The sequence below is a fragment of the Platalea leucorodia genome (genome assembly GCF_965183815.1).
Source record: "Platalea leucorodia genome assembly, chromosome: 17".
Taxonomy (NCBI): Eukaryota; Metazoa; Chordata; class Aves; order Pelecaniformes; family Threskiornithidae; genus Platalea; species Platalea leucorodia.
Genome location: NC_138839.1, coordinates 8,362,678 through 8,386,977, shown reverse-complemented (window position 1 = coordinate 8,386,977; position 24,300 = coordinate 8,362,678). Strand labels below are relative to the sequence as shown.

Below are 24,300 nucleotides of genomic sequence, written 5' to 3'. Positions count from 1 at the left end.
TTTTGGGGTGAAAACCGGGGGAAATGGCGCCGGGGCTTCCCCCGTCTCTGCCCGCGGTCGGAGGGGGCAGGCTCCGCCCACCGCCCGCCTCCCTCCTGCCAGGCGCCCACTGATTGGTTGAGAGCCTCCGATTGACAGCCAGCCCGTGACCCGGAGGGGCGGGCGCTTTGCGACGGCGGCGCTTGACGGCGGCGGCGGCACTTAGCGGCGGCGGCGGGGCCGGTGGCGGAGGCGGCGGGTCGGCCATGCTGCTCACCGTGTTCTGCCTGCGCCGCGATCGCAGCGAGCTCACCTTCTCCCTGCAGGTGGACGCCGACTTCGAACTGCAAAACTTCCGGGCTCTCTGCGAGCTGGAATCCGGTATCCCGGCGGCCGAGAGCCAGGTCAGGCCCTGCCCGCCGACGGGCCCCCGCCCTGAGGGACCGGGGCGGGGGGAGGGCCCCGTCGTTACCCCCCCACCCCCGGGGTTGGGGTCCCTCGGCCCGCCGACGGCTGCGGCCCGCTCCCGCAGGGGCTGGGTCCCCCCTTCAGCCCCCGGGGCCTCCGCCCCGCCGGATCCCGGGGCTTGGGGGTCATTGGGGGGGGGGGGAGGTCCGTTTTGGGGAGAAACGCGTCGCTTTTCCCTCAAAAATCCTGCTTTTTCCCTCAAAAAATCCCGCTTTTTCCCTCAAAAATCCTGCTTTTCCCCTCGGGAGAAGGCTCCGGGTCCCGCAGGACTCGATGTCTTACCGGGGTCCCTCCGGGAAAGGCTCGGTCTCCTCCCGCGGTGGAGCTGAAAAAGAGATAAAAAAAAAAATGTTTGTTGTTGGTTTTTTTAATCGAGTTTTCAGAGGAATGTGGCGTTTTAACGAAGAAAGATTTGGAATGAGAGGAATGGGAGTAGGAGGGTGGGGAAGGTGGCGGCCCGTGCTCTCCTCAGACCCCGGGGAGCGAGGCTGAAACGTTCGGGAAAGGGTTCACTTATCCCATCAAATTCCTGCCCGCGTTTGGGGCGGAAAGGGCAGATTGGGGCTTTTCCCCCCCCCTTTTTTTTTTCTCCTTACAGGTGTGGGAACCGAAGGGCGCGTCCGCCCGGTTTCCCCCAGCAAAGATCCCCCTCCGGCCCCAATTCAGGGCTCGCTCGTCGTGTGTTTGTGCCAAAACACACGGCAGGCTGCGGCGTGGGGGCGGCTCTCGTCCGTCTGTCCGTCCGTCTGGGGTTTACTCACTGTTTTGGGTTCAGTCCCGCTTTTTTTTTTTTTTTTTTTTTTTTTTTTTTTGCGATTTCTACCCGTTTATCAGCGGGACGACGCGTTGCCGGGCAGGGCGATGTCAGCTCCTTTTCTCGGGGCACTGGCAGAGTTTGCGGAGTTTTGTGGCGGCAGCTTTTGCTTCCTGAGCCTTTTCCTGGTCTAAATTAATGAAGTATTTTTCCAGTCAAATGAATATTAGTCAGCGATGGAAAAACGGCTGAAGCGGCAGCCCCCGAGGTGGACGCGCTCCCTCGCCGAGCAGGTTCCCCACGCTTTACCCGCGGCGTTTTGCTTTACCTCTGCTTTCGGCGAGCCTTTTATTTTGGGGTGAGAGGTTGGTTTTGGGAGGGAAGCGGTCTCCGAAGCAGGGGTAGAGAATCAAGGTGAGGTGGATTTTCCTTTAGGGAGAAAACCTCTTGATTTTTGGTAGGTAGAGAGCGAGAAGCCACCTCGTGTAAAGGCTCCCATCTGCTACGCTCCAGCAAACCCCCACGTCTGTGTCACAGCCACCAGCACCCAAGTTTGTGGCCGGTAACGGGGCCAACGTCTGCGCGTGGGGCTCTGCGAGCGCTCGGTGGCTTCGATACCTCCGGGCGTGTGGAGCGTGACCTCCTCATCCTCAGCTTTGTCCCCCTTGGGTCAGGGTAGCCCCCAGCTCTGGGTCTGTTTTAGGATGACGAGGGGCCACGGATTTTTCTGCTTTACATTTTGTCGGGAGTTCCCTTGCTTTGAGTTTTTGCTCCACCGCAATTAAGCTGCTGCGGAGTTTGGCGATTATATCAGCCGCAGGTAACAGGGATCAGCGCTGTGCTTTTTGTAACCACCTCTGCTTTCCTTCTGCTCGCCATCTGCCATTTATGCATCATCTTGCTTCCTTTTTTTTCATGTTTTCTAGCCATGTATTTATTGTTCCTTTCCCTCCTGTTTCTGCCTAGCGTTTGTGAAGCGTTTTGAGGACATTCGGTGGCGAGAAAGTTATAAAAATACAAGTTATCGGTGGAGCAGCTTGTTGTGCAGAAGGATTTTGTGTGCTCAACCTCCACAAATAGGCAGCGTTACATTTACCAAGCTTGGTGGTTTACTGCCATTTTTCCATAACCAAGGCGCACGTTGCATTAAAGGTGTCACGTTGGCAGAAAAGAGAGGATGAATTTAACAGTAAGGGTTGCGCAGGGTGGAGTAAACCACAGCCGTGTGTGGAGGAGGGTTAATCCCCGTCTTATTCTCTGCTGTTTTGTGAAATTAATTCCGGGTGCTGCAGTTTGGGGTGGAGGTGAGGAGGGGGCTGCGAGGTTTCCGAGGGATGGCCGCGGTCGCAAGGCGCGGAGGGCGGCGTGAGATAACGGGGACGGCTGCCGGCGGGCTGCGGTGATAAGAGGAGCCGGGCGAGGAGAGGGGAAATAATTCGGCTCGCTGCGGTTTCCTCCGCGCATCGAGGCGGTGTTTTTTCTGGAGAGCGGACGGGGAGGCTCTCGGCAAAACCGCGTTCTGGCAGCACCGTTATTTCCATCGCTTTGCTTTCTTTACGCGCCGTGCACCTCCTGTCCTTGGCTGTGCACGGGAAGATTGAACGGGCTCTGGGTTTGGATTGATTTACGGTTGCTGGTGGTATCTAGCACGCTTGATTGGGGTTCCTTGCTCCGTAAGGAGGCTCTACCCTATGGCATCGTGCAAAATCCAACCGTCGTGCGGTCTCGGTGCCTGCATCCTTGCCCAGGTCACCTCCAGAAGAGCCCGTGTCTCGTACCCGGCCAGCCCGCGAGCTCGCCTCCTAAAATATGCTACAAAGCAGATCATCAAAATGCAGCGAAATTAAATCAGTTTGTTTTAACAGCAGAGCGGAATGGGTCAAAAGCGTATTAAGCCGCGCTGCTAATGGATGTAGAGTGAGTGCCGGGCGCTTAATTCATTGTCTGAGGTGTTAAGGCCGAACGCTCATAAATCCAATCCCAGCAAGATGACAGAGGTAAAACCTCACTTAAACTGATTAACTTGTCTCTTCCAGAGTGTCTGCGCAGGGAAACTGCCATTTCAGATTTGCGCGTGCAGCTCGGATTTATTACAAGCTTGCTTTCTCTGCGGGCAGCGGCGTTACTGAGCCAGGCCGGGCGGGACGCGTCCGGTAACGTGAGAGGATGCACCGGGACCCTTCCCGCCACAAGCTAACCTTAATTGTGCCGGTAATGTCTTGCAAACCATCGGAGCAGAGACTGCGTGCCTTAATATAGCTTGCAAACGGAGACGTGTTTGCTTTGGAAGGGACCCAGTCTGGTGCAATACCGCTGAGGTTGGTAAGGGTGTCGTTAATGAGAAGGGAGGAAGCTCGTGTTTGTTGCTAATCGCCTGTGTTTCCCTAATTCTGATGGCTCTGATCGCTGTCGTGCGGGGTTCTTGTTATTTTTGCTTTCTCTGTCTTGTCCTTGGCACCACCGCTGACGATGGATCTCCGCTGTTAAGAGTGCGTTAGCGTAATATTTCTGTGTGATATTTCTGAGTTGCTGCAGTAAAGCAGCGAAAGGCTATAGCGTCCTCCAGACCTTAAGACGCATAGTAATTGGTCTTTTTGGGCTCTTCTTTTTGGATCCGCTCCTTGCGATAGCATCGGGTAGAGCCGTAGCCCATCGACGCAAGGACTGCGAAAGCTTCTCCCACGCGGCTCTGCCAGTCCCGACCTGCAGCAAACCTGTTGTTGCTGAACTGGCCTTTTCCAGACCCGGAGAGACGCGGGTCTTGCTAAACTAGGTGGTAAACGTGAAATTCGATCGTATGCCCGACGGGTTTAGGCCAAGTTCTCCGGCGCTTCTTGCTTTGGACTCCTGCCAGGGGTAGGAGGCTGTTGAACCGATCTGCCTAGGCTCACTGCGCTCTGATGAAGGCACAGAAACCTTAACGTTTAGCAGACACCATTCCTGGGAACTTTCGTTCCCGTAAAGCACTTCCTTATTTATTGTCTTTCTTTTGCTTCCCTGTAATTTAGGACGTCTGTAGGTATTACAGATCTAACGTTAACAGAAATGTTCTCACGGTGATTATTCATTTTTTATCTCGATATGTTTTTACGTTTAATCTGCGGACCCCTTGTTAATTCAGATTCTCATAATAGAAAACGATGTGACTTTGTGTTTTGTAGTCAGAAGTTAATTCCCCGCCACGGACTGACTGCAGTCTCGGGAGCGGTGTCTTTGGGTGCTGAACCTTTGAGTCTGGATAGAGTTACATCACTGAAGTAAACCGTAAATCACTGAGCTAATCATTGAGGCCCCTGTAAAACTGGTTATTCTGGGGAACCCAGTTGTGGGAAAAGGCAGAGATCGTAGATACTGGACCGGATCATCCATGGATCAATCCTGATCGACGCTGCCTGCGTGTGTGCAGTCGATCCTTGGTCAGTGGGTGCTGACCTGGGGGGGAGATAACGCTGTAGAAGACGGCCCTGACTTGTGTAATCGTCGAGATTGGATTTTGGAAACGTGTGGCAATCAGCCCCACTGCAAGGCTTTCTTTCCATTAAAAACCCTGGCCTCTAATTACGAGAGACCAGCCCTGCGCCCAGATGCTGGGTTTCGAGAAACCGCTGCCGGGTTTCGCTGAGACCAGCTCTGTGTCGTCGTCCAACCGCTTACTTGTTGAGGTCTTTCTGTGCCTGAGGTGGAGGTGCTTTGGCAGGGCCTGCCCGTGCCCGTGGCGAGAACTGCACGCCTTCCCTTCTGAAGCTTGAAGAAGGGTCCAGAGGATTTACCAGAACGCTTTCCTAAAGAAATGAAAATTTAAAAGCGGCAAGATGCTGTCCACTTTGTCACGCGTGGTGTTTTTCATTGCGCTCTCTCCACAAACAGATAGTCTATGCGGAGCGGCCTCTAACCGACAACAACAGATCTTTGGCCTCCTATGGCTTGAAAGACGGCGACGTGGTGATTTTGCGACAGAAAGAGACCGTAGAGCCACGGCCCTCCATCCGTTTCCCAGGTGAGCAAGGGTTTGGGCTAACTTTTGCTCTGAGGGTGCAAAGATCTCGGTATTTATCAAACACCAACTCCGTCTCTTGTCAGTCTCCTTTGGTACCTTGCTAGGCAAAACACTTAGGAAGGGAGGGTGGCTAGGGATGAGGCAGGGGGCTTTTAAAATTAGCTAAAGGGCTTGTTATTTAATGGTTTTTTTTTAGTTCCAAGGAAGCAAATACCATGTTACTGTTCTTTTGGGGAAATGCAAAGAAAGCGAGGAAGGTAACTGCTTCAGAACAGCAGTTTTTGTAAAGGCGTGTGAATTTTCATACGACCGCTGGTTCCCTTCCCGCTCGGTGTAATGGCGCAATAATACGCGGTCTGTGCGGCGCAGACACATTGAAAGGCTGTTGCGATGTGCGCTCTGAATCCGTGCTGTGACAAATACCCCGAGAAGCCGCGTCCGAACAAACCCAGTTATGCAATCGTGCACGCAGGCGAAAGACTCCTCAGATAACGTCTGAGTGGAGCCCTGCTCCTCTGTCCTGCCTTCTGCGGCGGTTCCGAGCAAATCCCCGTCACAAAATATCGCTGGAAAAGAGGTGCCGCTGGCTGAGAAGGGCGTGGGAGCGTTGCTTGAGGTCCTCGTCCTCCTGCTTCAGCTGGAGGATTGGTACCTGCAATGCAGCTCTGCAGAGATGTTACTCTTCCCACCCCCCCCCGCTTTGTTTTTTTTTAATCCGAGAGATTCAGAAGTGCCTTAGAGACACTGGGTTTAGCCTTGCGATCTCTCCGTGTGGTATTTACATTTGTGAAGCTGGAAATAACCAGTCTGCGATTCCGTAAGTGCATTTCAGGGGATAAAAAATGGGCCAGATAGAAGGCTAGCCCAGTTACATGAATACGCGCTAGCATTCCTAACCCAGTAACCTCAGTACGTGGCCGTGCTTCCGACACGAATCGCTGTTCACGGAATCCGGTCTAATACTGTAGCGTTAAGAGCGGCTCATCCTTCCCGCGGTTTTTCCCACTGCGTTTTTCAAGCAGAATTGTAAACGTGAAGCGCCGACGCATCTGACCTCTTTTCCCTCAAGGTCTGCCGAGGATAGACTTCAGCAGCATCGCGGTTCCTGGGACATCCACTCAGCAGCATCAGCCACCAGCACAGCGTCTTCGCCCCTCGCCTCCCGATGCACCTTCGTTCCCTCAGGGTTTGGACAATCCGGCGCTGCTACGGGAGATGTTGCTTGCGAATCCCCACGAGCTGTCCCTGCTGAAGGAGCGCAATCCGCCCTTGGCGGAAGCGTTGCTCAGCGGAGACCTCGGTAAGTTGGGTTTTTAATCTGCGGGAGGTGGTTTTAAATCTGTTTGAGCTCCGTTCTAATAAAAGGCAGCCGCAGGTTTTTAACCAGCTGGGATGTTCACTGCCAGCTCATTGGTGATGCTGATAAAAGGTGCCAGTTGGGAGTACTCAAGGCAGAGTTCCTCGCCTAACAAGACTTTTTCTGGAAAGTTGGGCATATTTCTCTTGCTTGGCTTTTTTTAATATCCTCTGTCCCCTACTTTGAAATATCAGATGCACAGATAAGTCGAGTTTCTGTGAAGGCAAGTGGCTCAGCTCCCGATTTTTATGCTTAGACTCTCCGAATGCACGTTTTCCAATAGCGGTGTTGCGTTTGCGGCATCCCAGAGCCCACTGAGTCCTCAGAGAGCAGCACGCTGTAAAACCAACTCGGTCCATAAAGAGTAGCTGCTAGGGAAGTGGATGTCAGAAAGGGAGAGGACAAAGGACGAGCAAATAGTGTCTTTAGGGAGCTTTTTCGATAGGAATAGTCATAAACGTTTAAGTTTCTGTTGATCTTGAAAGTGTTTACGTATTTTGGGCACAGTTGAAGCCTTGTGCCGTGTCCTTCCCTTCCTCTGCAGGCGAGTAGCTGATGTCGGTCCCACGTTCTTCATCTGATGAAAGCTTTGAACTCTAGTGTCCTTTCGGTATGAAACCAGAGCGGTGTTGTGGGCGTCAGAAGATGTGCTTCTAAACCTCTGCAAGACGCGTAGTTAGGAAATAAATCCTGTTGAGTTTGGGGAAATGAATGGAGAGAAGGAGCTTCTAGCAGGAGACTCTTTTTTCCCACTTTCAAGGTTACATCCCGGTGGCTTCTCTGTCAAAGGAAGCTAGAAAGGAACTTGCATGGATATTGTCAGCCTATTTCATTTTTTAGTTCTGACTTTAGCTCGTATCCAGAGTCAAAACCATGTCCCTTGCACTCTCAGGCTTCCTCACAGTTCTTGCAAGCGCTGCGTCCGTAGTGCGGGAGTTTTGCCCATCACCTTGAGAAAATGCACTGCTGTTGGCACAGAAAACGAGAGGTTAAGGCCAAGACACCCAGAACCGGCTCATCTGCTGAGCTGTCTCGTCTTGTGCACGTGAAACTTTGAATCAGAGGTGCGTTTTTAGCCCCAAATCGCCGCAGCGGGCTGTCAGAAGGAAGGGTTTGAGCTGGTTATGTTCTGTACTGCTACTATTGGCATTTGGGCACAGATCCAGTTCAGCTCTGGCTTTGATGCCCAAATATACACAGAGATACCTGCCATGTGACTGTGCTGGATGCACCGCAAGCACTTTAGAAGGCACCTGCTAATTTAAAAAACAAAACCCAAAAAAACAACACGAAAACATACCCAGTGCCTTCCTGAACATGTAACAGCCTTTGAGCCAGAGAGCTTCTTCATGGGAACTGCATTTCTGGAAGCAAACCCCCAGCCTCTGTGTTTAGAGAACTTAATTTATTGCCAGGTCCTTTTGGGAACGTACGTGAGCACATCCAAGCAGTGAAAAATAACCAGAGGCCATCCAAAAAGTGGGGATCTAAAATCTGTGTCCTGAAAACGTGCGGCTGGACTTTGTGAAGCAGGTGTCCCGCCTAGGACCTCTTGACTTCAGGGGCAGGCATTCAGCTGTAGGGATTATCGTGTCTCTGTCTTTGCCTGTGTTGCTTGGGTTTAAAGTCAGTTTTGTTGTTAGCCTTTTTATGTCTTACAATTTTGCGTTTGCTCTTTGCTGGATCTACAGGATGTTATTTTACCGGGGATTGCCGAGTGTAAAACATGATAGATTTTGCAAGCTCTGCTTGTAGATGGGCCATCTTACTGAGAGCTATGAAATCTCGCTTCTATCTCTGTCTGAAGCTTTTTCAAAATACGCGTGCACTCAAGCTTCTCATTTGAATTGTGCAAGTTCTGCAGTCCTGATTTCTGCTTCGGGTCTCATTTGTCTGCTGGTTTTGCAGCTGGGTTTTTTTGGAGTATTGTGTAGGCAATTCTTGCTGCAACAGAAGAATGAATTCCTGTTTTAATGGCAGCTCTCTGTTTTAAACATTGTTGTCTTCATGGTTTTTTTCCATTTTTCTTCCATATAAAAATGTATGTCCAAAGAACTTGAGTTTGATTGTGCTGAGTTTGGGTAGCAGACACAAGGAGAAAGAGCTCTGTCCCGTAGCTTTTCATCTCAGTGGGCTCCCAAGTTTGCCACCTATCCGTTGAGGTTCATCCACACTGCCTTCAGATGAAGCCTGTTTTGCGTGTGCTGCTGAGTCTGCCCCTGACTGCATGCTGGCACAAAAAGAAGAGTTTGCTGTGCCAGAACTTGATTTGTAAGAGTAATTTCCAGTAAGAAGCATTTCTGTGTGTGTTACTGCAGAGAAATTCACCAGGGTGTTGCTGGAGCAGCAGCAGGATCGAGCCCGGCGGGAGCAGGAGAGGATCCGACTCTACTCAGCCGACCCTTTTGATCTCGAGGCACAGGCCAAGATTGAAGAAGACATAAGGTAGCAAACCAAAGTCGCTTGCAGGCTTTGAGGTCTTCACGGCGCTTTTTTCCCCAGGGCGCTTCCATCCATGGTGCTTTTTCCTTGGAGGACGCAAGCAGCGTGTTCAGATCCTGCCTTGAGATGCTTGCAGGGCAGTGCTCTGAGCCACCTTTGCACGTGGGAGGGTTGGGAATCAGGGGGGTGTCAGCACACCCCGTCCTTTAGATGTGTCCGGTTGAGCACAGATCACGAGGTGGCAGCACCGCTGGCCATGCCTGTGATGTCCCAGAGCTGCCTAAGCTGCTCCGCTCTGAAACGAGAGCGCTTGTGGGAAGCACTTAGCTGAGATCCTCTTGAGAGGTGGCACTTGGGTGTCTCAGGCGCGTTTTGAACCGGAGCGCTGGGCCTGCGTTAGTCTCTAAGCTGAGCTCTGCACAGCAACGTGGCGTCCCTTCTCCCAGCTGCCTTTGAGATTTGGTTTCGCGTGCTGCTAATTGTTTTGTCTCTCTGGCTGATTCCAGACTCTGAACATCACTGCTGTCAGAAGAGATGTTCTGTAGAAATACGTTCTGCTCATCAGCGCTCGCTCCCTCTTGCTGTCTTCCAAATGTAATCGCATTGGGCTGAGGCTTGATTTCTTAAATCGAATGATAAATCCTTGAGTCAGAACATGACTGGTGTGTTTTTCCCCAATAAAGAAATGTCTTTGTGATACAGGCTCATAGTTGGTCATAACCAAAATTCATTTGTGATAAGAGTCATTCTTGCGTTACGACTGACAAGGTGTTGGTGCTGGCTAAATGCTTAGCTTAACAACGCAGAAAAATATACATTTGTCGATAGCAAAACATTGCTCGGAGGCATAGGAACGATTTCCGTCCTCCATAGGTGAGGCGACAGATAAAGGGATGTGCCCAAGGCTGTGTGGCCGTTAGGGAGCAGTTTGGGCGTCTAGCAGTCCCCAGGTTTCGCACCCCGCTTCGTTCCTCTGAACTCTGTTTAATTAGATGCGCTCTGCCCGAGATTGGAAGCTATCGCAAGCATCGTATTTTTTGAGACACGTCTCTGCCCTTTGAGTGGAGAGAGTGTCAAGCACAGAGAAAACAGAATAACGGATTTGACAAGAAAACAAACTGATGATTAACCACCGTATATCCAATTTAAGCTTAAATAATAAAAGCAGGACAATGTGCGGCTCTTTGTTTCACAAGTACATGAAGCGGGACAGACTGGCAGCGGGGTAGCGGGGTGCTTTAGCTCCCAAGCGAGCCAGGTCTCTGATGCCCCTGGCTGTTTTCCTTCCCCACCAAGAAACCACCTCTACCCATCTTGTTGTGGGAAGGCCACCACAGTGCAGAAGATGGGTGAGAGAGGAGCTTGGGGTTTTTCCCGTACTGAGGAGGAAAAGTGAAACGGTATCAAAATCGGAAGCCCTTTTTGGTAGATAAAGCTATTTTGGATGCAGTCGCTACGGCTGCCCACCGCTTCTAAGATGACTGTAGGGGCCGTGATGGGCTTCTTGAAGAGCGTTTCTTCCGTAGGCTTGAATTCGCACCGAGGGCTTGTGCTCATGGTGGTGTTCTCGCTGCGGTTTTGCTCACCTCCCTCCCTATGCTTGGAAAAAGAAAGATACCAGGGAAACGTTGGAGGATTTTAATGTTCAGCTGCTGTGTGGGATTCCAGCGTTGTAGCTACTGGCAACATCTTTGCTGTGTGCCCTCAGCACTTTATTTTAGAGTGACTAATAAATACGCGGGTTTTTCACTCACAGATTCTCCAGGTTAACTCTGTGGTGACAGGTTTCCGTTGCAAACAGAAGGCTGTGAGTTAGGCGAGGTGTTGGAAAGGAGCGGTCTTCGTGGCTGCTGGGGAGCGAGTTGGTGTCTCTGGATTAAGCCAAGATCCTTACTAGCAACCCCTCAGCTACGAAGGCTACGTTTAGCGAATGAAGCAGTCTTTGTTGTGGTTTAAACGCGCTGTGTGTAAGGTGAGCTGCAGCGGGTGGGATTACCGGAGCTGTGTGTAAGTCAGAAGGATGCTTATAAGGTTTGGCTGATGGAAGGCCTGATTTTTCTCTCTCTTCTCCATTAAATTCAGGCAACAAAACATTGAAGAAAATATGACGATAGCAATGGAAGAGGCCCCCGAGAGCTTTGGCCAGGTGGTGATGCTGTATATTAACTGCAAAGTCAATGGACATCCAGTGAAAGCCTTTGTTGACTCAGGTGAGTTGCCCCCATTTTCATCTCTTTCTCCGCGCTCTCCTTTCCCTCACTGAAGGAGACTGTAAACACTCCAGAAGTTTTGCCCCAAAATTCCATAATAAAGCACTGCGTTACAAGATTTTGAAGCACCTAATTAAAACGCGAGAGCAGCCTGGGCACTGTCGAAGGCGAACAGAGCAAACTGTTGCGAGAAGCAGCGCGCTGAGTGCTCGGACACCCCAGGTCAAGGCTCCTGTGAGAATTTCTGGGGCTGCGCTGCCAGAACGGGCACTGCCACATGTGTATCTTATCTCATTTTACAGATGGGGGGATTTTGCATGCTTTAGTGCTGTGCTTCCCATCCGCAGCCTTAAAGGGAAAGTAGCCGGGGTAATTCCAGCTCTACAGTAATACGTACTTTACTGTCAGCGCCGATCTGTGTATGCACAGTCGATTCAACGCAGCGGGATTCACGGGAAGCCTTTATGCCCTAATGCAGTTGCTGATGCAGTCTGGTTTCCCGGCTGCTGAGTGCAAGATCTGAAGCCCTTCCAGGGCAGAATTGTAATTGGTGACGAGCTGTCGGGATTTAACACCAATTCCGTTGCTGGTAGGTGCCCAGATGACCATCATGAGCCAAGCTTGTGCTGAGAGGTGCAACATAATGAGGCTGGTAGATCGGCGGTGGGCTGGCATTGCTAAAGGTGTAGGGACGCAGAAAATAATTGGCAGAGTGCACTTAGGTAAGTACTGGCATCCTTCTTTGGGCAGCTTTAGCAGCAGTTTGACTGCATTTCCCACAGTCTCGGCACCGAGGAGTTTCTAGTTTAGTGCTAGAATTGTTAGAAACTCCTGCAGAGTAAAGTGAAAGTGCATCTGCAACGTGTTCGTTTGACTCGGGCACCGTACTCTGGCTTCTGTCTCGTTTAATGCTTTTTAAATGGAATGACCTTAACACTTCTGGGCGAGGGAGTCCTCAGCTCGGAGGATGTGTTGATGTGGGTGCTAATGTGGAATAGCAGGGGCTTTCCTGGTTGGGGTGGGACTGTTGGGCCCTATGAGTTGCTCAGGAAGGGTTCCAGCACCGTGGAGTGTTTCGTATTCCTTTGGGAAGAGAAAGCTGGCTGCGCTCTGTGCGCGTTTTCTGGATGAGAGACGATTGTCCTTACTGTCTGAAAAATCGGTTCTCTTCACTGTTGTTGCTTTTTAGACGTGTGCTCTAACGAGCTGTACGGCACTCCTCTAGCTTGGAGGGTGAGACAAGCAGTACTTAAGGCTCTAGAGCAGGTCAGCTTTTAAAATAATTTAACTTCTTGAGACTGAGGCAGGCTTGGTGGTCCTGGGGCTCGCGCAGGGCTAGGCTTTCCGTGACCCAAACAGCCCATCAGAGCTCTGGTTTCAGATTTACCCAGCAGGTTTGTGCAGACCTTTCCCAGGAGATGGAAGAGCAGAAAGTAGGTTTGTTGCGCTGTAGCGTTGCGAGGTGGTAACTTCTCTCCCTCGCGTTTCAGCTCAGGTCCAGATTGAAGGGGATTTCTTGGCGTGCTCCTTCTCAATCCTCGAAGAGCAGCCCATGGACATGCTTCTAGGACTGGATATGCTGAAGAGGCATCAGGTATCTTTTGAAACAGTTACTGGCTCTTCCAAGTTATGTGCGAAGTGCCACGTAAATACCATGCCTGTGAATTTATTAGAGTTTTCTGGGGACAGTTGATAGTGGATTATCTTCCAGCCAGTTACGAAAGAAGTGCATACGCTACATCATGGATAGCTATAGGGTGTCTGGCTGCTCCCCGGAGTATTTTTGTTCCCATCGAAGACGCTCAGAGCTTTCCGACTGAATGATTTGTTACAGATAAGTCATACGGAGCCCTTTGCTTATAGCTGGTGCTCTTGGCCCACTTTGCGTAGCTGCTATGAGCTGTTCCCGTTGGAAATGGCTGGTTTAACCTTGTTTCTCCGCCTTCTCCGGGAATTGACTGGCTCTTACGCAGGCCCCTGATGTCTCAATGCTCTTTCACAGTGTTCGATTGATCTCAAGAAGAACGTACTAGTGATCGGCACGACTGGCTCGCAGACCACGTTCCTCCCGGAGGGCGAGCTCCCAGAGTGCGCCCGGCTGGCTTACGGGGCCGGGCGGGAAGACATGCGGCCGGAGGAGATTGCGGACCAGGAACTAGCAGAAGCAATACAGAAGTCCGTAGAGGAAGCAGGTACCAGGAGGAGCCCGGTTGAAATATTAATCTGCGTAGTTTTCTTGCTGTGCATCAGGATGTCTGTCAGCAGTGCCCCTTCTCAGCTCCTAGGAGATACAGTCTAATCCAGCATCAGCGAGTAAATGGTGGAGAGAAAGGGGCTTTATTCTTGCTTGTGGCCTCTAATTGCACTTCTCTCTTCCTTTCTGGGCAGTAAAATCCATCTGCATGAAGGCATTCGGGGGTGCTTGCTGTTTGATCTGTGCTCTCCTTGCAGCTTCTTACCTGCTGTGGTTTCTTGGCCTTCGAAGGCGTGGAGATAAACGGTTGCCTCTGGCACCCGCTCGCCCGGCTCGCGTTGTAGTGCCTAGGCAGGGAGATGGCTCGGTTGTGGGATATTTCAGCAGCCTCATGTAAGGACGGCTTTGTGGAGCCTTCCGCAAATCCTGTTCTTAATAGCTGCAGCGTATAAAAATAGAGGAGCCGTAGCAGTAAGTACAAATCTCTGGGCGAAAGTTCATGACAATTTTTAGAAATAGTGCTATTTCAGCAGTTTTTTCCTTAGAATGCTGCTTGTGCCCTTGGAAGGTGAATTGCTTCTCTTACTGCAGATTACTGCTGCTCTAAATTTCAAAAGAAGCAGCTGGATTCACATCCTAATGTATATCATCAGCCTTAAATGGGATCTGCAAAGAGAATTTTCAGCCTCCCCGTAGATTCCTTCCCTGTGCCTCTGGAATCCTGCACGAGTGCAGACTGACTGGGCTACGGGAGGTTTTGGTAGCTGCAAAACTTTAGTGAAGTGGAGGTGCCAAAATAGCTGAACGCTGAGCTGAGCCAAACTGTCTGAAACTCAGATTTTCTGTTTAACTCCTCCCTTAAGTTCAGCATATGCTTTTGACTAAAGGAAAGCTTCATTTCCCCGCCCCCCCCCAGTATTACAGTGAAGCTGTGAGTACCTCACAAAGTGTATTCCTTAGGCCTTTTCCAAAACTTTTAAAAATAACATTTTATATGCAAGTGTTTTATAGACACTTTTGAGTTTTACTGCTAATTTTTCCTCTGAAAGCACGCAGTAAGATTCTGCTTCCCACACATATGCAAAACTCTTTGCCGGGTCATGTTTAAGCCGATAAAGTTGATTTCTTCAACATTTTTATTGCTAATTTTTTAAGACTCTAGCATGTTCCTGTTTAAAATTGAAGTGCGATAACCAGATTTAACTCTCTCTATATTATATAACCAGTTGTAATGCACTGAAATTTTTCTTTAACACTTCCCAATTGCCGCCTGGTAGTTATTTGCAAGAAAGTCACTGCTTACTCTTTGGACTAAGTTTTTTACATTAAGGGGGGCACGGGACTGCAGTTATTGGTCCCTTCGACCAATTTTCTTCCATTCCAAGAATATAAGTTTTCCAGAGATGTAAAAACCTCAAGAGGAAGGCTTGGCTTTAATGAATCAGCAAGAAATTTTAAAGCCAAATTTGAATGCTTATTAACTTCAGCTGCAGCAAGTAGAGAGAAACACAAACATAGATTTGACCTTGCCCCATCAGGTTTTGACATAGCTAAAGGTCGGACTCGGTACCTTGGGCTCACGTCTCTTCACATAACCTGGCAGAGAAAATGTGCAGATGTAAATATTAGTTCTTTTCCTGTTAAAACTTTGAGCCTTATGAAGCCTGGGTTGGTTTTTGCAATCTCTCTCCATTTCGGATGAGACTTCGCAGACATCGTGGTTGGTTGGGCTTAGTTCTCTGCTGAAACGGTCAAATAAAAAGCAAACCTCAGCCCAAAATACATGAGTCTTCACAATAAAAGCATTTTAGTTGAGTGCTTGAAAATGAAAAGTACCTAAAATTACTTAAATCAGAGCTGCTTATGTACCAATACCGTTCTAAAGACCATGTGGCTTTGTTCAGACTAATCAGCAGTCTGCCCTTTTCCATTGATGCTGAGCCCCGAGGAATGTAAAAGATTTATGAGACCAGGAAATCCATTTTGTGCATTCGCTTAATTCTCGTAGAATAACCCGTGCACAAAACTAAGGCAGGTCTTGTTTAGATTGACTCTCTGTAAGTCTTGGACATACTACAAGCCTCTGGCTCACGGGCTGTATCCTAAGATGTCAGAATATTCATGTATACCCTCCTCCTGTCTTCCAAAACTATTAGCTGCTGCTAGGTGGTACCAGGAAAACCAAGTGAAAGCACAGGAGACGGGAGAGGGAGAGAACATAATGCAGGGCCAAGGAAGCTCAGCTCCCCGCAAGGCCTGTGTTCTGTCCTAACGGCTTGAATTTTTGCTGCCTTCTGGTAGATGGTACAACAGAAATCACTGCCTACATCTGTAGGCTATTAAAGTTCTCGTTTCGAACGCACCTGGATTATTCTTGAGCTTTATTTAATCCCCCGAAGCCTCATGATTTCTTGTCAGCTGACTTGCTGGTGTTTCAACGCCTCCGGCAAGGCAGCTGAGGTGGTAGTGGAATCCTGGTGTGTTTTGCTGTCCTCTAGATCCTCCGCATCTGCTTCATTTATGTCTGCGAGCTTGCTCTTTTCTGCCAATATGCAGTGTTTCCCCCCCCACCACCACTGGTAACAACTCTGTGATTATGGAGAATTTACAAAACCAGCAGCAAAACTACAGTCGCTTTCGGAGGAAGTGTATTCAGGTAGCTTACCCCACGTACAGCTTTTCATCCAGGCGGCCTCGATACAAGAAAGGCGCTGCCACCACATGTGCAACTCCGGCTTTTCCTAATATAGAGAGGAATTTATCCCTGACGGTGCGCTTTGTGGAGAAGAGTTTGTTCCCGGTGTTAGCCGGATCGATATCCTTGATGGGGCTGGGATTCAGCTCCTCTAGATACCCTGGGAGGAGGATGACCGTGGGTCTGGGAAGGATGACGCTGAGGAGTGCTTGGCAGAATACCAGCTACTGCTGCCTCAATGACTGCAAATCCCTGATGTGTTTGGCTGATCAGGCCCTTCTTACCGATCTACTGAGTCAAGAGGCAGTTCTGCTTCCTCTCTCAAGGACTGGCCTGGGAGCAGAGAGCGTGAACACAGTCCTACCGCGTAGAAACAGAAAAGGATCCCTCTGGTTTTCATCCGTATCCTGTGTCACGAGCCTCTTTGCCACCCTTAGGAAAGACGAGCAGTCTGAAATTCTGCAGGATAATTCTGGCTTTTTAATACTCCAGCGTCCCCAAGTTGTTGCAGCTGCATTAAGACCAGATGTGCAGGCAACAGAGGGGATTGCGCTGTGCAACGGCTGCTGTATTTCACACCAAAGCGTATTGATCAGAGGTGCGGTATCGCAGCATGTAGCGCGCCATTTTTATTTAACTGAAAATAAAAGAAACGAGTAGCTGAGGTGAAAAAGGCAGATGTCTTCCGTGGTGTGGAACTTAAAGGAAATCCTGGCAGTACGCGTGAGCGTGGTTAGCTGTCCCCCAGTACACCTGGGTATCTGTAAAAACAGAAAGGCTTAAGGTCAAGCAGGGGTATATGTTTAAGACCACTGAGTTTGAGGCCTTTGGCAAGGGAACTAACGCAAGAAATCACGCAGCACAAAATCCGGATCGCCGTTTGGATATCTGACACTGGACAGAGTAGGACTTTAATGGACGAAGAGGCGCTCTTACAGCAAAGGTCATGTTAGTGATTTAACAAGAGCACGAGAGCTGATACCTTAGCAAGATTAGACTATGAGCAAGATAAGTTCACTTATTTAATCTGTCCTGATAACGAGACCCAGTGTTTGGTGCTACTGATAGCAATCTGCAATTCACCCGTTCTCCGTGTGGAGAAGGAAACAGCGAGCTGGGTTCGACTTCTGGCTGTCTCTTTCTTTGCTTTGCTCTTCCCAGCCTCGGGCAGCAGGTCCTTTTGGGGATTTCTGCCCCTCGCCCTAGGATCTTTACGCTTCCCTTTTGCAGCAAGCTGATGTTTGCTCGCCTTCTCCTCCCTGTGCTGCCACTAGCCATCGCGAGGCAATAGCTGCTGGGAGCACAGTCCAAGAATTGTGATGCCCTCTTAACTCTCATTTCCCTGAAACGTGGCTCCTGAATATCCTCAGCTGTATGGAGAACAAACCAGCGCGGCGCTAGGCACGCGCCTTGCGCTGCGTGTGTTTTACCAAGTGTGTAGCATCACCCACGGACCACTCTGCAGCGTAAATAGTACAGAAGAGCCTTTACGTTGTTCTCCAGCAGTGTTATTTTTTGACTTGACCTAACGAATTTCCCAGGCAGAACTTCTGGAAGGCAGCGAACGGGAGGAGCTCCGGCTGCTCGTACGCTGTCTTGATGGACAGTCGGGAGGGGAGCTGCGAGGTCGCAGGACTGTAACCATGCATGTGGTGTGCTCTGAATGCTAACACGAGTTTGGTGTGTTTGTTTCCTAATCCAAACAGAGCGTCAGAAGCCTTGATGCATGTAGTGTGTGTTTACTGCAGCTGGAGTGGGCCACAGACCAGGTATTTATAGCCCTCGGTTATTAAGTTTTTGCTACTACAGTGAGAAGAGTGGTTCTCGTGTGTCCTAACAACTACTTTCTTTCTGTCTTCTGTTAGAGAATAGTGACAAAGAAACTACCTCACTGGAAATGCCCTCATTACCAGCTTCTGATGGGTTTCAAAATCCAGTCCAGTCTTCAGGACTAAATTCCAAGATCTGTAATCCTACAAATCAATTACTTGATCGTTCTGTCTCTGCCCCTGCTTCAATTTGCTCATCCGAATCTAGCCTCGCAGAGCCCATTGACCCTAGAGCCGTCAAGTCTTTTGAGTCTTCAACTGAATGCCAGATAACCCCAGAAAAAGAACATCCGCTCTTATTACAGCATCTTTCCAATAACGCTTCCTTGGCAAATAACGACCCTTCTCCCCAGACAGGGGAGGTAACCTGTTGCAGTCCAGCTTGCCTTTCACAGAAGACACTCGAAGAAACATTTATTGCTGACAGTCTAAAGGAATGTAACGCTAAAGAGCAAGACCGCGGTGAGGAACGTCCTTTGGAAGTGACGAAAGAAAATAGTTTGGCTGACACTGCTGCTAAGTGCGGGCAAAATCAAGATGTCTGTCTGTCTTCAGAACAGGAGCATAAGCATGAGCTTCCCAGAGACCATCAGATGTGCAAAGAACCAGAGAAGGAACATCTGGAGGAGCAAACTGAGACAACTGACCCAGAACCTCCTTGCCGTGTTGGTGAGGTTGAGAAACCTGTTGTGGAAGAAGCCAGCCAGCCAGAAAATCCTCCTACGGAAACGAGAGGAGATGGACAGGAGAAAGCAGGTCCTTCCTGTGCAAAAGGGAGTATCCAAACGTCAGCCTCCCGTAGCTATATGCATACGGAAGCCTTCATGGAAGTAGATGTAGCTGAGCAGTCTGTAGCTGAAGCGCGCAGCTCAGCAAGCGAGCAGAAGCGGCAGGCTGAGAACAGAAGCGTATCTGACCTGAACTCGGACGCCTTTTCAATGGAGGTGGAGTCATTGAAGCCTGCATCCTCCTTGAGCGATCCGCTTTCCACCGGTGGTGTCCCGCAGTCTAAAAGCACTAGTGAAATTCCTGCAAAATATAACGAGTTGTCTGATTTGGCGGCTGAAGACAGCTCTTCCCCCTCCAGCATCCATCCGCTGGACACGGATCCAGGAAGAGCTTCAGAAGAGCCATGTTTCTCTCTAGCATCAGCCTTGAAAGAGCTGCACAAACTCTTGATTATCAGTCGTAAAGAATGTAAAATCCTTGCCTCTGAAGAAGTCTCTCAGCTGGAAATGGTTCACAGAGAGCCAGCAGCCCAACAGAAGGGGCTTTCTGAAGATGAGCAGAAAGGCTCAGATCCAGCCAGCCAGGAGCAGAGTTGTTCCTTCTGTAAGGTGGGGTCTGACGGTGGAAGAGCAGAGGGGAAACAGCCTTGTGATTCTGGCACAGAAAACATCGGCAGCGGGTCTGTCAGTCACATGCAGTCAGCTTTCGGAGAAGGTGCTTTAGAGATTCAGAAGTTTTCAGGTAAGAGTGATTTGGTCGTGGTGAATTCTGCAGCGACATCTGACCAGCAACAGAGCTCTGAGCAGGCGGAGGTTTTGGCAGAAGGTTATCAGAGCCCAACTAGTCCGACTTCGGAGCAAACCACATCCGTTTCCTCTACACCTGCTTTGGATGAAGGTGCACCTCGAGATACTCGGAGCCTGTTCACAGGAGCGCCTGGGAGAAGCAGCAGTTCTGCTCCTGGAGGTCCGTGGCCGTTGGGCGGGTGTGAGGAAGCACTGCTGAGCCCACCAGCTGGCTCTGCCGGACTGACCTCGGGTGCTCCTCCACCACCTGCTTTCCCTGCGGCTGATGTTGATCGGATCCTCGGTGCTGGTTTTACCACGCGGGAAGCTCTTGAGGCTTTGGAACAAGCGGATGGAAACGCAGATCTCGCTCTTCTCATTTTGCTAGCCAAGAGTATCGTCGTTCCTACGTAACTACGGAAGAGGTAGCTGACTGGGGTGTCTTTTCTTTTAAAGGACGTATCTAAATTATACACCATAATGTACAAGCAGAATGTTGAGCCAGATTCTTTAATTATTTGCAGCCAAAGTAACTTGTCTCTTCTGTTTCACTCGTTAGATTTGGCCTTCTAAAAGAAAGAAAACGTCCTAGCGTTGTGTGGACAGGATAGCTTTTAATTATGCATACCGGATTAAAATTAATGTTTTTATTTAAATGTACAATTTTAGAATAAGCTCCAATGTTACAAATAAAAAGCAGAAGCCATTAAGATCACCGCCCTGTCCAGCGCAAAGCAGATTGTGAAGCGAATTGACCGCGCGTGTGCACAGGACAGGAGGCGCACGCTGAGTTCGGTATGGCGCAGACGCGAAACGGCGCTTGTCCAAACGGACTTTGTGGATTTGTTTTAGCTCTCCTGCGCTTTGTAACCCAATGTCCATCTGTGACGCTGATGAAACTATTATGGCAGCTACTAAAGGTATGTAGATGCCCACAGACGCGTAACGCTTTGCAAGAGGAGTGAGGGGTGGAGGGGGTTTTTGGAAGCGTGTGCCCGGGGAAGGCTGGTGCCTGTTTTTGCCAAACCCTTTTATGCTCTTGGGTCAGTGTGTTCAAGTTTACAACATGGGGATAGAAGAAGGGAAGAGATAGAATTTGGTGCTACCAAAACTTAAGAGACGTTTTAACTTATTTGAAGATGTGCTGGTATTAATTGTAGGTGGGGAGGGAGGGAAACGCAGTATTTTGCTTTTTTTTTTCCTAGCCTTGCCCACATCATGTTTCCCCCATACAAAAGAACAAGCTCAACCACTTTAAGGCAAAACCTTAACGAAGAAATTGTTTCACGTGTGTTATGGCTCTTAATCCCCCTCTGCCCCTGGAAGAATGAACTGTTTCAGTGGATGCATTCTCTACGCACCGAGCGCGGGCGTGATCGGAAGAATGAAGAAATCTGCTCCGCGCTAGTTTATCTCGATGTTTGGGGATGATCAGCCTCTCAGCTGTGGAAATGCAAACTGCGGAAAGCCCGTAGCGGCTGGCGGGGTACTAATTTAATACTTCTTAAAGAGCGAGGGCTCCCCGGTAGGGTTTATGAAACAAATGCGCTGACGTGGCTTCTGCATTATAACCATCGTGGCCTTCTGGGAAGTCCCTGGTGAGTAGCCTGCGTGATGAGGACTCACCGAGGCTGTGCTGTAAGCCCTTTCCAGATGCTTTTTTTTGGGGATGAACTACTTTGTGATGCTCTGCGAAGCCCCAAAACCCTGCTGGGGCTGGGGAAGGGGAAGGGAAGCGTGGCTGAAACGTGATACCAAATTTTAAGTAGGAACTTTTACTTGGTCCCACTTGCAAATCTCAGAAGTGGCTTTGTGTCAAGTGTTCATCTTGAACTTTCTGCTTTGAGCTAAACCTGAAGCGATGGGTCAGCAGCGGCTGGAAACATGTTTTTGTTCATGGCTTTCATTTGCTGTTATCATTGTCTTAGGCCTGTGTTCCTGGTGTTTTGTTTCCCCTGTTGCTTAGCAGATTTGCCTACGTGTACGCTAGGCTTTTTTCATGCAGGGTGGCATTTAAAAACGACACAAATTTGGTTTCATCTGTGAACTTGCAGGAGTTTCTGATGTCAGTGAGTGGTGGTTGTCAGATTTTTCTTAGACGCTTGGGCAGGCGGGAGATCCTTTAGAGTAACGAAGAGCTTTAAGGCGTTCCTCTGTCTGTTGAACGGAGTTTCCGCATGAGCTGTGAAGGTACCAGCTAAGCCTGGGGCTCCCAGACACGTTTAGCTCCTATCCCGCTACCTGCGATGCTGGCAGCAGGCGTTGCTCCGTGCATATGTAGGAAGCAGAGCTTGGCTGTTTGGGCCCCCCTTGCTGGAGCAGCATCGAGTAATTCACTTGAGGCTCTGTTCGAAATGAGTTACTGAGGCAAGACTACAGCTTTTTACTGTGCGGGTGGTCAGAGTTACCCCTGCTGAAGTTTTTAAAATATTGTCCGTACAGTGAGCACCTCAAATCGGCGAAAGCCCCCTCCGTAAAGGGTAACGCTTGGGCTGCTGCAGTACAGCATCATCAGGTCTCTCTCTAGAAGCCTTAGGAAATAAGATCTATTAGACCCATTCCCATCTGCATCTGGTTCGCTATCAAAAGCAGCAACAAGAATGAAGCTCCCAGCTCTCAGATCCGGAGCATCCCCAGCCCAAACAGCCGAATCCGCTCCCGATTCACGCCATGGGGCTCAGCGAGGTGGTCCCGGGAGCAAGCCCCCGCCTGGTGCGCAGCTACCGGCTGCAGGTTGCCCCCCTTGGATGCACGAGAGCTGAATCTGCGCCCTCAGCCTGCAGGTTCATCTACTGCCGGCTTCTTGAAGCGTCGGATGTTAGCCATTCAATGTTATACCCTTTTTGTATTTACACTTTATGTTTTTAGAAGCAATTGCTAATAGCTAGACGAAGTACTGCTGCTTTGCACCAAACTGGTTAAAGGCTCTAGTTTTATGGCCACGTTTACTTAGACTGCATATACAGAATTTATGCTATAAAAGCTTTAGAGCATCAGCCAACTTGCTTCAATGCTCAGTTTTATTCTTTGTCAAATATAATTTTTGAAATCTCCCCTTCTGCCAAAGCTGTACTGAAGCATTTACCAATAGTGCTAGAATTTCCTGGGTAACTTTCTCTGAACTGCTAGAAACAAAGCCTGACCCCCAACTGATAAATACTTGTAAAACTATTTTATCAAGTTGGTCCAAGCCTGGTGATTTAAATCTCTTCATTTCAGAGCCTTGCTTTGAGTGAATGGCTATGTGCTGCTAAATTAGAGAATAGTTTTTTTAGGAGCAAGATTTATGTTGGAGAAAATCTGGGCAGTGGTGAGTATTTAAGGTTAAAATAAAATGTAATTGAATGTGTATTTAGCGAACGCTGTCTAAAAGTTGTCTTCTGTTTTAACGTGCATGTGTGTCCTCTCTGCTGTATGCACACATCCTTTGCTCAGCCTTTAGCCATCCCTTATCTGGTCTCTGCTTACCTGGCCACAAAGCGGGAATACTTCTATTTAAGCAGGGATGGCAGACTGCTACAGCTTGTTGGCTAGAGCAGGGGATAAAGTCAATGCCAAAAGCTGTTCAGGTTTCCAAGGAGCCATGTACCCTGGCCTAAAATAAGGCTCTTCACTCTCTTCTCTTCCCCCTCCTCATTCATCAGTGCTCTAACGTACTAATGTCACATCAGCTTAGCAAAATTATTTCGGTGTGAAAAGTCCATCTATAGAGAATAAAGCAACACTCGGAAGCTGCTTCATAAAGATGCCAGCGCCCGTGGGGACCCTTGTGGGTCTGTAGAGCTTGTTTCTGGGTGCTTCCTGAAGCCACTGTGCTCGTGTGCCTCGCTGTTGGTTTCTGATGCGTTCTTTTCCGTAAAGATACTGAAGGAATTTAGTCGGCCTCTCGCTGAACGCGTGTTTCTGTACACGAGGCCCTGGGTGAGTTTAGAGGGGATGTTTAGTGAGATATCACCATCCAAAAGCTGCTGGGCACAGATAATTCTGACAAGAGGAGGAAATATTTCCTGGTGACGGTCCCTGGCGTGTTGACCTGCTGCTGGACAGAGCTGAGCTACGCTGCGGTATCGTGACAATCTCTGCCTTGTTGCTACGTACGTTCAACTTTCTACGTAGACACTTGGTCTCCAGGACTGTTAACCTTGTACCTCCTAGATATGTTCCCTTCTTTCTGTCTTTCTCTCTCCCTCTGGCCACCTCCTTTCCTCAAAAGTAGCAATATTTAAGTGTACTTGCTGAATGCTTAACTTCCAGATAAGTTTTCTTTAAAACACTATGCCATTTACAAATAAAAGGAGGAACAGATCCTAGAGGTTTCTTCACCAGACTTGGACTTCTTGCCATATGGCTCCCCAGAACTCTAACGTGAATTCAAAGAGGAGAAATCAAGAGGTATTTTTGCCTGCCTCTCTCAGAAGTCAGCTTGGGAAATGGGGTCGGTTTCGTGTACATCATTCCCTTCGGAAGCGTTCAAGAGATTTCTTCCTGCACTGTGTAGACACGAGGCTTAGTCCGTGATCCAAATGCGTAGCGGTTTGGGTTACTCTTTGACTGATGCTTTTTAGCTTAAGAGTTTTACAAACTCACTTAAGGAACTTGAGGGAATCAATACTCAGGAATCCTAAAGCTGGTTGCATTTGTGTCATTTACTCTTCTGGGCTGAACGTGCTGCGGTTGTCCTCGCAGGTGGCTGAAGGGAGGAGCGGTTGTGTCATCAGAGAATGGGATGTGGTTCTGCCCAAAGTAATACACACTTGATTCTTTTTTTGATTATTTTTTTTTTTAATATTGGGGGACTGTTTATCAACAAAATTGATGTGTAAAAAAATTTGATATTTAAAAAAAAAAATGAATAAACACT

General features: G+C 49.3%; 4 protein-coding genes across 9 annotated transcripts in view; all 4 read left to right on the top strand.

The window, feature by feature from the left end:
* LOC309598406 (dolichyl-diphosphooligosaccharide--protein glycosyltransferase 48 kDa subunit) overlaps nt 1-5,167 on the top strand; it is a 30,242-nt gene extending 25,075 nt beyond the window's left edge. The window contains exon 14 of the transcript XR_014230037.1: nt 5,069-5,167. The gene's annotated coding sequence lies outside the window, so the exon portion shown is untranslated. The remainder of the gene's footprint in view (nt 1-5,068) is intronic.
* On the top strand, nt 164-18,567 carry DDI2 (DNA damage inducible 1 homolog 2). 2 transcript variants are annotated; one of them, XM_082328944.1, is made up of 10 exons: nt 165-383; nt 5,069-5,198; nt 6,268-6,498; nt 8,874-9,000; nt 11,080-11,207; nt 11,801-11,929; nt 12,698-12,801; nt 13,210-13,399; nt 17,803-17,865; nt 17,962-18,567. In XM_082328944.1, exons 1-9 carry the CDS (start codon nt 246-248, stop codon nt 17,817-17,819), a joined length of 1,194 nt encoding a protein of 397 aa, XP_082185070.1. In that variant the 5' UTR covers nt 165-245; the 3' UTR covers nt 17,820-17,865; nt 17,962-18,567. The 2 variants fall into 2 exon arrangements, with proteins under 2 accessions (XP_082185069.1, XP_082185070.1); XM_082328943.1 differs by lacking the exons at nt 17,803-17,865; nt 17,962-18,567 and adding an exon at nt 17,638-17,786 and having other exon boundaries at nt 164-383.
* RSC1A1 (regulator of solute carriers 1) lies at nt 17,994-24,300 on the top strand (the record flags this gene model as incomplete). 3 transcript variants are annotated; one of them, XM_082328933.1, is made up of 2 exons in its annotated part: nt 17,994-19,864; nt 20,292-24,300. In XM_082328933.1, the coding sequence occupies one exon, from the start codon at nt 17,994-17,996 to the stop codon at nt 19,851-19,853; it is 1,860 nt and encodes a 619-aa protein (XP_082185059.1). In that variant the 3' UTR covers nt 19,854-19,864; nt 20,292-24,300. The 3 variants fall into 3 exon arrangements, with proteins under 3 accessions (XP_082185059.1, XP_082185058.1, XP_082185060.1); XM_082328932.1 differs by having other exon boundaries at nt 19,999-24,300; XM_082328934.1 differs by lacking the exon at nt 20,292-24,300 and adding an exon at nt 20,109-20,236.
* The window catches only part of PLEKHM2 (pleckstrin homology and RUN domain containing M2), a gene marked incomplete at its 5' end in the record, with an annotated part of 36,839 nt that continues 32,775 nt past the window's right edge, over nt 20,237-24,300 (top strand). For all 3 annotated transcript variants that reach the window (XM_082328925.1, XM_082328923.1, XM_082328928.1), the window contains one exon: nt 20,237-20,359. In XM_082328925.1, coding sequence (XP_082185051.1) covers nt 20,237-20,359 — 123 coding nt within the window. The remainder of the gene's footprint in view (nt 20,360-24,300) is intronic.